General features: G+C 41.4%; 1 protein-coding gene across 1 annotated transcript in view; it reads left to right on the top strand.

Annotated features, from left to right (window-relative positions):
* The window catches only part of LOC140737666 (interleukin-11 receptor subunit alpha-like), a 119,691-nt gene that overhangs the window by 77,908 nt on the left and 25,241 nt on the right, over positions 1–16,542 (top strand). The window contains exons 4-5 of the mRNA XM_073064195.1: positions 251–417; positions 3,918–4,032. Coding sequence (XP_072920296.1) covers positions 251–417; positions 3,918–4,032 — 282 coding nt within the window. The remainder of the gene's footprint in view (positions 1–250; positions 418–3,917; positions 4,033–16,542) is intronic.

The raw sequence follows: 16,542 nt of genomic DNA, 5'->3' as shown, positions 1-16,542 counted from the left end.
TTGCTGACCATATTATAAGTAGAAGTTAATGTGGGATAACTGTTTCCAAAGTTAATGTAAAGGAAGAAGTGTTTACAGTGGTAAAAGGTAAACATATGTATGGAAATTTAGTAGAAACTCGGCCACTGGGGCAAATTAAAGTGATGTTTTTCATGACTGCCTTTAACTTCCTGGAATGTTATAATTTCCCCCCTTATTGAGATGTTTGCGTGTTCTAAATGATGCTTACAGTGTTTAACTTCATCAACAGGCGTGTTCATTGGAAAGTTAATGGGACCCTCGTGGCCAAAACAAACAATACCCAAGTACAGAATGGAAACCTCGTGTTGTTGATGGCAGGCTTGTCCCTGGAAGGAAACTATAGCTGTCACAATGACACTGGAGAAATGTTGCAATGGACTGTGTTAAAACTTGGATGTAAGTCATGTTTATAATTTTTCAAATGTCTTTCAGAAGTGATAACCTCAGAGTGCATGTTGCAATTCATTTGCTGATTAGATAATGCACTACATGAGTTTTGTATCTGCAGTTGATAACCTTTAAGCTTTTTGGAAATTATGGACAAACTACTAAAAGTATACAAAAAGCTTTAATATAACTTAATATCTGGGGCAATTGTATTTCCTTTTGCAATTTTATTCCACTGTTTCTGTAATTGTTGAGTACAGGGCAGTTACACAGGCAGCAGTAGAGTAATATGGTTTGAGTAGATTCAAAGTACATTACAATACACAGAAAATGCTGGAGGGACTCAGCAGGACAGGCAAAGAATAAACAGTCAACATTTGGGCCGAGGCTCTTCTTTGGGACAGAAAGGGAAGGGGGAGATGCCTCAATTAAGCGGTGGGGGGGGGGGGGGGAGGAAGGAGAAGGAGGCTAGCTGGAAGGTGATAGGTGAAGCCAGATGGGTGGAAAAGCTCAAAGGTTGGTAAAGAAAGAAACTGATTGGAGAGAAGAGTGGATAATAGGAGAAAGGGAAGGAGGAGTGTATGTAGTATATAACACTGAGATTGGTCTTTCCACAGACAGCCATGAAACAAAGAAAACCATGAAACCCTATTAAAGAAAACATCAAACCCTGATGTTCAAAAATCATGCAAACAGCAAAAAAAAAGGGAAAAACATAGAATACAAAATCACAAAGACAATGGAAGAGTCCAGGCATATTCAGCTCAGTTCAATCTCGTGCTGTGATTTTGGTTTCTGCAGGCTGCAGCACTAGTCTGCCCGAACAAAATTGTACATAACAGCAACATAAAGAGGAGTCCCCAGAAACACATCATAATGTGAAGTACAGACTCCATTCCACAAACTGCGTCAACATAGATAACAGTGACTATAAACATGAGAGTAGAATTAGGCCATTTGGCACATTGAGTCTGCTCTGCCATTCCATCATGGCTGATTTATTATCCCTCTCAATCCCATTCTACTGCCTTCTCCCCATAACCTTTGACACACATGCTTCAGCCTCTGCTTTAAGTATACCCAATGACTTGGCCTCCACAGCTGTCTTTGGTAATGAATTCCACAGATTTACCACCCTCTGATTAAAGAAGTGCCTTCTCATCTCTGTTTTAAAAGGACGCCTTTGTATTCTGAGGCTGTGCCCTCTGGTCCTGGAATAACCAAGATGCTGAGAGCAGAGTGCTAACTCATGGATTAAGATTTTGCTGAAAAAATAATTGAATTGGAAAGTAATCTTTCTGGGTTTTAACTTATTGTGGAAATAATTTTCAGAAAGATGTATTTGCCAAGTTGGATCTTAATATTCATTTAATCTGCCTGACTGTATGGGTATCTTGTTCCTCCAGCATTTTGTATGTGTTGTTCTGGATTTTCAGCTTCTGCAAAATCTCTGGTTTTCCATTTACAGCCTGCAATTTCCATCTAGAACACTTCTGTTTGAGCTCACTCCCTAAAATTCAAATTATTCCATACCATTTGTAAAGGTACAAGGAACTATGGCTGTTATAGTTGAAGTTTCCATATGGAATTTAAATTTAATTTATTTAGGATTATTTTAGTAGTAGTTTAATTTGGGGATTAGAATCATAGTCATATCACAGAAACAAGCCTTTTGGTCCATCTAACCCTTGCTGTACCATTAACCTGCCTAGTCCCATCAAGCTGCACCTGGACCATATCTTTCCATGCCTCTCCAATATATGCACCTATCCTAATTTCTCTTAAATGTTGAAATTGATCCCGTGTGCACCACATGCTGGCAGCTCATTTCACACTCGCACCACCCTCATAGAAACAGAAAACCTACAGCACAATACAGGGTCTTTGGCCCACAAAGCTGTGCCAAACATGTCCTTACTTAGAAATTACTTATGGCTACCCATAGCCCCCTATTTTTCTGAGCTCCATATCGCTCACCGGGAGTCTCTTAAAAGGTCCCATTGTATCCGCCACCACCACCATCGCCGGCAGCCCATTCCATGCACTCACCACTCTCTGCATTAAAAAATAAACTTACCCCTGATATCTCTTCTGTACCCACTTCCAAGCACCTTAAAACTGTGCCCTCTCGTGCCAGCCACTTTAGCCCTGGGGAAAAGGCCCCCGCCCATCCACACGGCCAATGCCTCCCACCATCCCACAAACCTCCATCAGGTCACCTCTCATCCTTCGTTGCTCCAAGGAGAAAAGGCCGAATTCACTCAACCTAATCTCATAAGGTATGCTCCCCAATCCAGGCAACATCCCTGCAAATCTCCTCTGCACTCTTTCTATGGTTTCCACATCCTTCCTGTAGTGAGGCGACCAGAAATGAGCACAGTTCTCCAAGCGGGGTCTGACCGGGGTCCTATATAGCTGCAACATTACCTCTCGGCTCCTAAACTCAATCCCACGATTAAGAAGTTCCCCCCAAATGTTTCACCTTTCACCTTTTAACCCATGACTAGTTCTAGTCTCACCCAATCTCAGTGGAAAAAGCGTGCTTGCATTTACCCTGTCTATACCCCTTGTAATTTTGCATACCTCTGTCAAATCTCCCCTCAATATTCTGTTCTAGGGATTAAAGTCCTAATGTATTCAACCATTCCCTATGACTCAGGTCAAACTCTGGCAGCATCCTTGTAAATTTTCTCAGCACTTTCAATATTATTTATATCTTTCCTTTAGGTGACCAAAACTGCACACAATATCTTAAATGAGACCATAATTAAATTGTCTTTTACAATTTCAACATAGCATCCTAACTCCTGTGCTCAGTATATTGATTTATGAAGGTGCCAGTAGCTCTTTTTACAATCCTATCTGCCTGTGATGCTACATTCAAGGAATTGTAGATCTGAATTCCCAGATCCCTCTGTTCTACGCACTCAGTGTCCTACTGCTCACTGTGAAATAACTACCCTGGTTGATTTTCCCAAAGAGCAATACTTGTCTGTATTAAATTCCATCTGCCATTTTTCCAATTGATCCAGATATCCCTGCAAGTGTTGAAAATCATCCTCCCTGTCCACTACATCCCCCAATTTTGGTGACATCTGCCAACTGGAGGATGGAAGGGATGGGAATTATGTATTTAACCTGGAGTAGTAGAATGGTATCCTCATTCTAGTAATGTTTGTCGATTTCTAGATGGATGTTTTTCACATTCCATTCTGCTATCTGAAATTCGACTGAATTTCTGCATTCGTTTTCTTGAATATACCAATTCTAGACATTCCATGCTCTTGAAGACAGGAGACTGAATTTCTGATTCCTTCATCACTTTGTGTGTGTCACTCAGTCAAGACTATTAGTTTTATTTTTTCTTCCATAACTATTTCAGGGCTTTTAATTTATATAATTACATTTCAGGTGATCAAGTATTGCCACCTTGAATCAGAGCTTTACTGCATCTACTTTTTTAGGATTTTGAATGACGTCTGAACTGTGCTCTGCTTCTTCATTAACAGATCCTCCAAGTAAGCCTTTGGTGCACTGCAAGGCATTCAATTTTTATAGAATTTATTGTTCTTGGACGAAGAGTCATCGGGAGTCCTTTCCCAGCAGATACATTGCAACCTACAGGTAAAGATTTTGTCACAGACTTGCATATTGTAAAATGTTTGACTTCCATCTACACCTTTTAAGTACATTCAAGACACACAAGATAATCAAAGTTCGAAGTAAATTTATTATCAAGTACATATGTCACCATATACTAACCTGAGATTCATTTTCTTGTGGGCATACTCAATAAATCCATAGAATAATAGCCAAAACAGAATCCGTGAAAGACTGCACGAACTTGGGTGCTCAACCAGTGTGCAAAAGACAACAACCTGTGCAAATACTAAAAGAAAGAATAAATAAACAAACAATAAATATTGAGGACATGAGATGAAGAGTCCTTGGAAGTGAGTCCATAGGTTGTAGGAACATTTCAATGATGGATCAAATGAAATTGAATGAAGTTATCCTGTTTGGTTCAAGAGCCTGATGGTTGCTAATAACTGCTCCTGAACCTGGTAGTGTGAATCCTGAGGCTCCTGTACCTTTTTTTTCTAATGACAGCAGTGAGAGGAGAGAGTGGCCTTGGTGGTGGGGCTCCCTGATGATGGATGCTGCTTTCCTGCAGCAACATTTCGCGTAGATGTGCTCAATGCTTGGGATGGCTTTACCTGCGATAGACTGGGCTGTATCAACTACTTTTTGTAGCATTTTCCATTTAAGGGCATTGGTGTTTCCGTACTAGGCTGTGATGCAGCCAGTCAATATGCTCTCCAGTGCACATCAATAGAAATTTGTCAAAAGTTTTTCATGTTGTGCTGAATCTCTACTCCTAAGCAAGTAGAGGTACTGCTGTGCTTTCTTCATAATTGCACTTGCGTGCTGGGCCCAGGACAGGACCTCCAAAGTCAAAACACTGAGGAATTTAAAGTTGCTGACCCTCTCTACCTCTGATCCTCTGATGAAGACTGCCTGATTGTCCTCTAGTTTCCTTCTCCTGAAGTCAGTAATCAGCTCCTTGGTCTTGCTGACATTGAGTTATTGTTATGGTTGTTGTTATGGCACCACTCAGCCAGCTTTTCAGTCTCCCTCCATTGATTCGGCCAATGGCAGTGGTGTCATCAGCAAACTTGGATATGGCATTGGAGCTGTTGTTATCCACACAGTCATAAGTGTACAGCAAATAGAGAAGGGGGCTAAGCACACAGCCTTGTGGAGCACCTGTGCTCATGGAGATTGTGGAAGAGTTGCTGTTATGCTGTTATGAAGATTGTTTATTGTCATTCTTTAGTACACGAGCAGACGAATAAAATGGTGCTTGCTCTGGGTCTGATGCAGCAGATAAGAAAAAAAAAGCAATAAAAAACACAAATGTACATACAAAAACAATCGTATGAAACACAATGTAGAAGTAATTGAGTGTGGTTGTACATGCATGCGATTACCTTGTATACGTACAAGAGACTATATGTATATAAAGTGATGCTAGATGCAGGAGTATCTGACAAAGTGACTCTCGGAAGGAGGATCCCTTCTAGGTATCAGCAGGGCATATGACAACACAGTAGGACAGTGACTGTCAGAGCAGCTATGAGGTGGGGGGTGCTTGGCGGTGGAGGTGATGGGTATGTAGAGGCTGAGGAGAGGAGTGGCTGATTTATGTGTTGGGCTTCTGAGGAGGGTTAATGGATGGAGGTATTGGTCAGTCTGATGGCTTATTTTGTATCACTTCTGGAATTGTATGCCCAAAAATATCCTTTGAGCATATTCACAACAATTGTAACAGTTCAGAAAGACTTCAGAATCTGGAGAAAGAACTTTAGAGGTATACTTAACAAGGTCAGTCACTTCATATAAAGGCTGGGGCAAAACTGCTGGATTTCTGCTTGAAGACTTAGAAGTGTACAAGTGCCATATTATGTGTTTGAACCTCTCCAGATGTGTCTGTGTCAGATCTCATTGCCTGTTTAGAATGCCAGTAGCAAACTTAAGAAAAACTGCAAAGCTTGCCATGGTATTAATTAATCAAGGGTTAGGAAGTTAAAGCAAGACTGTCAGCGAATGTAAAGGATGTTACTGAACGGTGGCACAGGCAAGAGAGATTTGAGTTCTGACTCTTTCATCTACTACTTGTGTAACACACAGTGCTGGAGCAACTCATCGGGCCTGACAATATCTGTGCAGGAAAGTGGACAGTCGGTATTTTGGGTTGAGACCCTGAAGGGTCTCAGTCCAAAACTTCGACTGTCCCTTCATAAGTGCTGCCTGGTCTATGGAGCTCCCCCAGTGCTTTGTTTGTTGTTCCAGAGTCCTGCATCTGCAGTCTCTATTTTTATTTTGGCTTTTATTTTTGCACAAACTCTCCCTGCACACTACCAGGTTACCACTAAGCTTGCCCTACCCCAGGCTCCTCCTCAGATTTGGGACCCAGGTCTTGAGCTCCCTCAGAAGTGGTGCCTGATTAATGTCTCTAGTGAGCTGAATTGGTCTTTGTAGCTTGTTGGATTTGTGTGGCTTGGGTCCAAGGCCTAATCAGCTTTGTCTTTCTGTTGTGCAAAAAGAAAAGGAACATAAATTCTTTTGGTTCAATAATTCCAATTTGTAAACAGTTTCCTAGCCAGCATCCTTTAGAATAATTAAAAGATTTTAAAAAACCAACTTTGGTTCCATCTAGGGCATTGTATATAACCAGACAAGAATCCTCTTGCGTTTTGACGTGTATTACCTCCTAGAATGTAAGGTTTTTAAAGCATTGGTGAATATTTTGCAATGCTACCTCTCTGCTGAGTGTTCCTAGGGTGAATTTTTGTGGACACATTGTGAAGGATATATGACCAAATCCATCACTGCTGTTCAGAATCAAAAATTCTGAATGTCTGAAGGGTTTCACCATCTCTAGATGTACTAATATGTTTTGGAACTGTAGGAGCCATGTATTGATGTTCTAACTGTTAGTATTCTGTGTTGCGCATTTATTATGGGTAATTTGTTCCGTGGGTTGGGACACAGTCGAAGCAAATGAGTATAGTTACGTTTATGCCCTTTGTCGAGTTAGTCTTGTTGAGAGGGAGAGAGCTGGGGGTGATCTTTTTTGATGATTGCTTATTTCGCTAATTACACTTATTTGAGTTAGTTATGCTTAATTATGCTAATTTGATCACTAATTACTCTTATTACATCACTATAAGATCATTTGTCTTTGCTGTTTCGTAATAAAGATCAAACAGTTTTTCGACTTGGAACTCAGTTATTTGGAAGTGTGTCATACGGTGTCAACTTCCATACTTAGTCTCTCTGCGGACTTTATTTGTTTTCAAGTAACCGCCACAGAAGCAACTTGAAAAATTACTTCATTTCATGTGTTTGATATGGGCATTATTAAAGTAAAGTAAAGCTCAATTTTTCTGCTGTGAAATATTTCTGAATGTAATGCTATACTTCGATTCAAGTGCTTCTATTCACTTACTAACTAAACATATAAAAATAAATATCAAACTTGAATCCTATTCAGTTCTGAATTGAGCAGAGATGAGACATGAACAGTCTAATACCCCCTCTCATGGCAGCACAGAAACAAGGCCTCTTGGCCCATCACATCTATGCCAATCTTTTTGCCCATCTACAGTGATCTTACACGCTCGCATTAGGACTGTAAACTTACATGTTTTTCCGATTTGAGAGCCTGTCCAAATGCTTCAATAAATGTACTAATTATGTCTGATTCCACCACCTCTGCTGGCAGTACTCCCAGAACAGTGTTTATTCCGTGTTTCTCCACACTTGTCCAAAATTTTCAGTGAGGCATAGTTTATGTATTTTTTTTTAAAGTAAGTGTAGGATGATGAGTCACGGCACAGTATTTAATTTGACAGTCAGAAACTGTCCCTTTAATGTTGTCCTAATAGATGCTATTAGAGTTGCTTTTTTCTGACTCACTTGTGAAAACAAGATTTAATCTGTAACTTACCCAAGTCAAACATTTCATAATTATTTCTTATTTTGCTGACTTTTTCCCCTGTAACTCGAGTCCATGAGGGAAAAATCCTCTGTTAGGCTCTTGCTCCCCAAGTAGATTCAGATTCCAATTCATTTATTTATCACATGTATATTGAAGCATACAGTGAAAACCATAATTTACGTTAACAACCAACACAGCCTAATGGTGTGATGAAAGTCTTACCACACATTCCAGTGCCAACACAGCATGCCCAAAATGCTTAACAAAATAAAATGACCCGTGAGCAGCCAAACAGCTAACAGGAGGGAAGTGACTCCAAGTATATCCTGAACCTCAGCAACTGTAGGGCCCAGTGCATGTGCTAAAGGCAAAACCTGAAGTGAGGTTTTACAGCACAGTTTCCAAGATCTCAGTAAGCTTGTTTGAATTGTAAAATAATTCAAATCCTCAGTATGCTACCTTTCTCAATTATAATTGATATTATGAATCGTTGGATATTTTGACTTTTACATCAGGGCAATGGGTCGAAAAGCTGCCTAGGTCTGAACTGTAGAAGATCACTTGCATATTACCCACCTGAAACTTCTCTACAACAGCTGCTTTAGGCCATAAAGTTGTGCTAAAGCGGGTTGGTCCACTTTAATTGGATGTTGCCAAAATTTTATGTGTACTACCCTTTGCCTCAGTCAATGCCTACAGCAGTCCCACGGTCCAATGAAATTTTTGTGACCACTGTATTTCTGTGAGGAGCAGCAGTGTTGAATAGCCCACAGAAGTGACTGCTTAGTAATGACCCTCACTTCAAGGCATTTTCACTCTTTACAAATATATCTATTGCTAAGAAAAGCTTTAAAGCTTTTGTCAAAAATTGAATATTAAGAGCCAGCCTGTGCAAAACTGATATTTACGATGCATGCAGTATGGCTTTTAAACAAAAAAAAAATTCCCATGTTTCCATGTAACAAATGACTTTGATAGTCCATAACACTCAAAGTCCATTGGCAAGCCGGGGTGTGGCATTATTCAGCCCACGTGAAGAAGTTGTTTTTCAGTTTTACTGTCTTGGCTAAGATGTTTCTGTATCTCCTACCAGATGGCAGGAGTTTGGACAGATGGTGTCCAGGATGGGATGGGTCTTTAATGAAGTTACGAGCATCGAGAGTTATAGATTGTTTCCAAGTCCAGTGCTTGAGTCCCAGTGATGTGATGAGCCATCCTAATCACTCGTTGGAGTGTCTTGGCCCACATTGAGTACCACACTGACATTTCATGTGCCAGTATGCTCTCTATTGCACATTGATAAAAGTTGGCCAGCAATTTTTCAGGCAGGTTACCTCAGATTAAGAAAAGTAAACAAAATCTTGCCTAGACGAGCAAATGAAGGCTGGCTAGATAGGTGGAGGGGCCGGTACTGCTGAAGAAGCAGGGAATCTGCAGTAGGGCTTGGACGGGTTAGGAGAATGGGCAAAGAAGTAGCAGATGGAATACAGTGGAGGGAAGAGTAGGGTCATGCACTTTGGTAGAAAGAGTGAAGGTATATACTATTTTCTGAATGGGGAGCAGAGACTTGAGTTCTAGTGCAGGATTCCCTAAAGCTTAACTTGCGGGTTGTGTAGGTAGTAAGGAAGGCAGATGCAATTTTAGCATTCACTATGAGACAACTGGATGTAAGGAAGTAATGCTGAGGCTTTATAAGGCGTTGGTCAGACTACATTTGGAGAATTGTGAGCAGTAGAGAGGGTCCTGAAGAGGTTTACAGCAGGTTTTATGCAGTTGAGTAGATCCGGGATCAGCCATGATGAAATGGTGGAGCAGACTCTAGGGTTGACTGGCCTAATTCTGCTCCTATGTCTTATCGTCTTGTGGTCTTAAAGTACCTGGACACAGACATAATTTGGGAATAGAGTGTTTTGACCTCCATTGCCTTCCTAACGGTACCCTGAGCTGAAGTTCATCAGCACTGCCACATGTACTGCAGTGGTCCATTGCAATTTGCATGTATTTACACTTTACGAGCTTCACATATGGATGTGATTTATTCACTCTCATGCAATCCAAAGATCAGTCGCCAGACAGTCATTAAAGGGAAACAACCTTAAAGTAGTAACTCATAAATACGAGGAGGTCTGCAGATGCTGTAAATCCAAAGCAGCACACACAAAATGCTGGAGGTACACAGCGTTTATGGAAAAGAGTAAATAGTTCACATTTCATGCCGAGACCCTTCATCAGGACTGAGCAGGAAGGGGGAAGGCGCGAAAATAAAAAGGCGGAGGGAGGGGAAGGAGGCGAGCGGGAAGGTGATGGGTGAAGCCAGGTGAGTAGGACAGGTCAAGGGCTGGAGAAGAAAGAATCTGATAGAAGAGGAGAGTGGACAATAGGAGAAAGGGAAGGAGGAGGGGAACCTGGGGGAGTAATTGGCAGGTGAGAAGAAGTAGAAAGTTGGAGTGGGGAATAGAGGAAGGGGAGGGGAGATTAGTTTACTAGAAGGATAAATCAATGTTCATGCCATCAGGCTGGAGGCTACCCAGATGGAATATAAGATGGTGCTCCTCCACCCTGAGAGTGGCCTCATCTTGGCACAAGAGGAGGGCATGGACTGACAAGTTGGAACAGGAATCAGAATTAAAATGTTTGACCACTGCGAAGTCCGGCTTTTGGCAGATGGTGCAGGGGTGCCTGACGAAGTGACTCTCCCAGTTTACGACAAGCTGTACTGGGAGCGGTGAGCCTGGTGCACAGCATGTTGCCTGTGTGTTGCACGTCTACTGCATTGCTTTTCTTGTTTAGACAGGCTGATTTATGGCAAAATTTAATTGAGCCACAGTTTTCACACTTCAAGTTTAAGTTCAGGTCATTGTCATTCAATTGTATACATGTATACCGCCAAACGAAACAGTGTTCCTCTGGGCAAAGGTGCACAACACTGTACATATAACTCACACACACAACTCAAGGTAATATTACCACAAATAAATTAACAAATAATATGATGCATTTACAATATAAGTTTAAAAAGTAAACAGTACAACACCATGGCACTTCATACTTGGTGAGACAGGGTGGTTGCAGGGAGTTCAGCAGTCTGTGGCCTTGGGGGAAGAAGCTGTTTCCCATCCTAACAATCCTTGTCCAATAACTTTGGTGCCTTCTGCCTGACGGAAGAGGGTTGAAGAGATTGTTGGATGGATGAGGGAGATAATTGACAGTGTGCAGGGCCCTGCATACGTAGCGCTGCAAACAAATATCTTTATTGGGTGGAAGAGAGTCCCTGATGATCCTCTCAGCAGTGGGATTTTCCGGTCGGATGCCTTGTGATTCCTGTACCAAACGGTGATGTAGCTGGTCAGGATGCACTCAATGGTGCTCTCCTGCCAAAATTGGTTGGGGAGAGTGAGGGAGCTTTTTTTTTTTGGCTTCAGTCTCCTCAGCAAGTGAAGAGACTGCTGTGCTTTCTTGACCAAAGAGGTGGTGCTGAGGGACCAGGTGAGATCATCCGATATGTGCACTCCCAGAAACTTGGTGCTCCGAACTCTCTCCACAGAGGAGGCTTTTATGTGTAGTGAGGAGTGGTCAGCCTGGGCCTTCCTAAAGTCCACAATATTCTTTTTGGTCTTGTCCATGTGGAGACTTAACTTGTGCTCGCACCATTCCACAACAGCTCCACCTCCTCTCGTTGTCATTGTTGACGAGGCCAACCTGTGATCTTCACGGTTGTGATGATGCCCTGCAATTGTAGATCACCAAGTACTATTGGAGCATCTTGGACTGACTTGAATTTTAATCAAAGTCAATGTGAGACATTGCATCTTGACTTGTCTTGAACAGTAGTTGGAGTCACTTTAGAAATGCCATCAGTCATGGTATCTTTGCTATTTTCTCAGTTACTGTTTGCAAGGTAGACTTGATTAATGTGTACTTTCCAGAACCTCTGTCCAATTTTCATGCTGTCCACCATCTTCCTGACTTCTCTCTGAATTTCAGGAAGGACTCGGTACATGAACTGTCATGTGGACTTAACCTTGCCTCTTTTGATGTCAGTGTTGTTGTTTCTGTTTTAGTCAATCTCCCTTGCAGTCCACTCCAAATTGTGATGGTGTTCAGAGTCTTCTATTCATTAATACCTCTGCAGTTTAACCTGTAATGGAAATTGTCAGTGTTTTGTGGTTAAGTTTTGTCAACTTTATGTAACTTTTTTTGGTCAATTTCTTCTTTACTGTGGCTGTAGTGACTACCTTAAATAAACTAAAAGTCGCTGAAAGGCTAAGTGAGGGAGTTTTGCAATGTATGAGGGACTTCCAACTAACTGAATTCCAAGTCAAAAAAGTATGTTTAACCCTTTATTACAACCAACAACAAAATCATCTGACTCGTCCATAATTCATGTAAAACAAAGATGGGTGAGACGAGTGTAATTGAATCGAATTCTAACAAGGGCGAGCGGTCAAAAAAGAAATATGCGCTGCCTTCACTATACCACCATACAGGTAGACGGGTGGACATTCATTTATGTCTACCGCCACCCAAACCCACATAACAAATTACCTTAACGCAGAGTGAGGTCGAGCAACACAAGTACAATCCAGGCATCTAATAAACAGATACCTGGCTCCTCCTGTGGCCACAGTCATTTCTGGTTTCCCATTCGTGGGTAGGCAGTAGTAAATCAGCGAAACGTTTTATTCTTTTGCTTTGTTGAATCATTCAAACTGAAATGACCTGAGCTATGAGAATTTAATAGATTCCAATTCTTTAAGGAATTCTGTGTAAACATGCATCAAAGTTCCCTGTCCTGTAATCTGACATACGGCATAGGAACAAGCTCTTCAGCCCATGATGTTTTGACGATAGCATTTTTTTTTACTTCTAGTCACTTGTAAACGAAATTTTGGAAACAGAAAACACCAAACTGCCTATTCATCTGTCACAATCTATATGGATGCACTTGAATGGCCTAGTAATGTTTTGTGTGGTTTGGCCCTTCCAGAGGATATAACCTGCAGTCGTGGCAAGTAGTAGATCTATGAGCATAGCACATTACAGGCCCTTCAGCCCACAATGTTCTGCTGACCATCTAGAGTCACAGAAAAGTTACAGCACAGAAACAGGTGCTTCAGCCCATCTAGTTCATGCTGAACCATTTAAACTGCCTACTCCCATCAACCTGCACTGCGACCATAGCCCTCCGTATGTCTACCATCCTTGTACCTATCCAGACTCCTCTTGATGGGGAGGATCTACAAGTACCTGGGATGACAGACTTGAATGAAGCACTAACACAGAGGCTGTGTACAAGAAGGGTCAGATTTGCCTCTACTTCCTGAGAAGAAGGAGGATCTTTGGAGTCTACAGAGCTCTCCTTCACATGTTCTATCAGTCTGTTGCCAGTACAATCTTCTATTCAAGATGGGTGATGCCAACAGGCTCAATAAACTGATTAGAAAGGCTGGTTCAGTTATAGGAGTCAAACTGGACACACTGGATACTGAGGCAGAATAAACTACTCTGGAAAATCCTGGCAATTCTGGACAATATTTCTCACCCTCTGCTTGCCACCTTGGCTGAACAGAGGAGCACTTTTGATAATAGATTAAGACAACTGCGCTGCTTCAAAGAGGGTGATATAAAGGCGTTCTTACCCACGACCATTAGGCTGTATAATGAGTCAACCTATCGCCAGGGAAGTGATGACCCCCCCACCTCCAGTTAGACTGTTGAATTTGTCATTTCTACTTCTGTAATAATAATTATACATCTGTGTACAAGTAATGCTACTGTGACACTGTAATTTCCTTTGGGATCAATAAAGTATCCATCTATCTAAACATTGAAATTGAGCTCGCATGCTCTGCTTGTGCTGGCAGCTTGTTCAACACTCCATCGCTTTGAATGTAGAAGTGTCTCCTCATGTTCCCCTTAAACCTTTCACCCTTAACCCATGACCTCTGAGTACCACCCAACTTCAGTGGAAAAGGCCTGCTTGCATTTACCCTATTTATATCCATCATAATTTTGTATACCTCTATCAAATTACCTCACTATGTTCCAAAGAATAAAGTCCTCCTTTATAATTTAATAAATTTAAACTCCTCCTATTTAATCCTCCTTTATAACTCGGGTTCACCTTTTTTAACATCGTAAACCAGCAGGTTGTTGTTATGTGTGCCGCTCACTGTGAAAATGGGGGACATCTCCCTCTCCCTTATTAGGCTTTGGGGTAACTGCAAGGTCTGCGTCTTTGCTATCGCCTTGCTCACGCTTGTGCTTGGTAGCTTTTTTGCTGGGGGTGGAGAGGATCGTTGCTTGCTGCCGCTTACATGTGGGAGGAGGGAGCTGGGGGGGGGGGGAAGACTTTAGGGTTCTCACGCTTAACTGTCATTCATTCTTTGGGGCATTTTTCTCTGTTTTCATGGATGTTTGCGGGAAAAAAAAGCATTTCAGAATGTATATTGTATATATTTTTCTGTCATTAAATTGGACCTTTGAGTTGGACAAAGCAACATCCTTGTAAATTTTCTCTGTACTTTTCCGCCTTGTTTACATCTTTCCTTTAGGTATGTGACCAAAACTGCACTCAATACTCCAAGTTAGGCCTCATTAATGTCATAATTTCATCATAACATGCCATCTCCTGTACTTAACACTTTGATTTATGAAGGCCAATGTGCCCGAAAACATTCTTTACGAACCAATCTACCTACCTCATGATAAATCTTAACTCTTCTCTCCTACATAGCCCACTTCTTTCATCCATGTGCCTATTGAAGCATCTGTAAAACGTTCCCGATCTATCTGCCATAATCACCACCCCTAGCAGTGCGTTCCAGGCACTTAACACTTTGTTTAAAAAAAATTCTACCTCTGATGCCTCTCCTAAACTTTCCTCCACTCAGAGTAAAAGGATGTACTCTGTTGTTGGCCATTGCCACCCTGCGAAAAGGGCACTGATTGTTTGCTCTATTTATAACCCTCCTAATCTTATACACTTCCATCAAGTGGCCTGTCATCCTCCTTCACTCCAAAGAGAAAAGCCCTAGCTCTGTGGGTTGTCATTATCTTTGTGTACGAATCCTGTAGCCACCACCTTCGTATCTACTGTAAACGTTTTCCTTCTATTGAGGGCAATTTGTCTGCCACTGTTTAGATTTGCTGAATAATTCCCATAGTAACAGTGTGTCTTGCCAGGTCTGCTTTCAGTTCTGCTTAAGCTCATGAGACTTGCACTTGACATTGGAATCACCACAATTTCTCCTGTGGGTGTTGAACCACACTGATGTACTTTTTTGCTGTAATTACTTATCATTGGAAACAGGCTCATAAAATTGTCATCGCTGTCTTCTGTTCCACTCAGGTGTTTACATCTTGAGTGTTGCTGATATAACTGGTCTATTTCTGCTACTTCATATTACCTAACAACTCAAAAATTTCTCAGTTTGATTTCTAGAATCAGTTTCGTTATCACTAACATAGAGTATATCATGAAGTTTGTTCTTTTGTGGCAGCAATGAAGTACAAGGCATGAAAATTCCTATAAATTACAAAAATTGACTTCAATTAACTTTATTACTTACATCCTTCATATACTTGATGAGTAAAAATCTTTACATTACCTCTCTGTCTAAATGTGCAATTTATAGTAATTTGTAATAAAGAGTATATATTTATTACAAATTATTTACTAAGATAGTGTAAAAGAGGATTAATGAGGACGTGTTCATGGACCATTCAGAAATCTGATGGCAGAGGGGAAGAAGCTGTTTCTAAAGTGTGCTACGTTGGTCTTGAGGCTCCTGGTAGTGATGAGGAGAGGGCATTTTCCAGATGGTGATGGTCCTTAACATTGGTTGGTGTCTTCTTGAGGCAGTGGATTTTGAAGACGTCCTCCAATCAAATCAGAATCAGGTGTACAATCACCAGCATATGTCGTGGAATTTGTTAACTTTGCAGTGCAATAAAGAGAAAGAATGTGAATTACAGTAAGTATAGGTATTAAACAGTTAAATAAATAGTGCAAAGACAGAAATAAAGAAAATAGTGAGGTAGTGTTCATGGCTTCGAAATCTATTCAAAATGATCTACATACAGATTTGTATGTCTTTCTTTGCCTCAGAGTTGCTGCAGTGGTTATTGAACTTCACAGATTTATCCAATGAACACAATGTTTGTCACTTTTAATGGCTGTGATTCGTTGTTGGAGGATCTCTGTAGGTTGGGTTCGACCATGGCTGTTGCGTCCCAGCTGAATATGTGAATAGCAAGCCATGGCAGTACAATATGGAGAGCAAGCTGTTGGCCATGCAACAGGCTCCCTCTCTCCACGCAGCTGATGAGCCCAAAGGAACGGCAGAGACTGATATAGTTTAGCACCGGCAGCATCCCGGAAGTTCCCAGTGAGGGTTGAACTCAAAGTGTACTGCTTTAGGGACTCCAGCTCCGGATTTTCCTCGGGGTTTACTCCCAAAGCCTTCCCCATGAGTGGAAAAGGTTTGAGATCAGAGTTTTCCTTCTCCTAGATGAGTCGTCAACCATGACTGACAAGTCCCATCTGCCCAAAGTGACTGGTTTTAAGGCACCAGAAACTCGTCTGTGCCCCTTCTCCCATCAGTAGAATTGATTCCGCCAGGCTTAGT

Source organism: Hemitrygon akajei, chromosome 13 (assembly GCF_048418815.1).
Source record: "Hemitrygon akajei chromosome 13, sHemAka1.3, whole genome shotgun sequence".
In the NCBI taxonomy this organism is placed as follows: Eukaryota; Metazoa; Chordata; class Chondrichthyes; order Myliobatiformes; family Dasyatidae; genus Hemitrygon; species Hemitrygon akajei.
The sequence above is the reverse complement of the archived record's forward strand: the minus strand, read 5'-3'. Positions and strand labels throughout refer to the sequence as shown.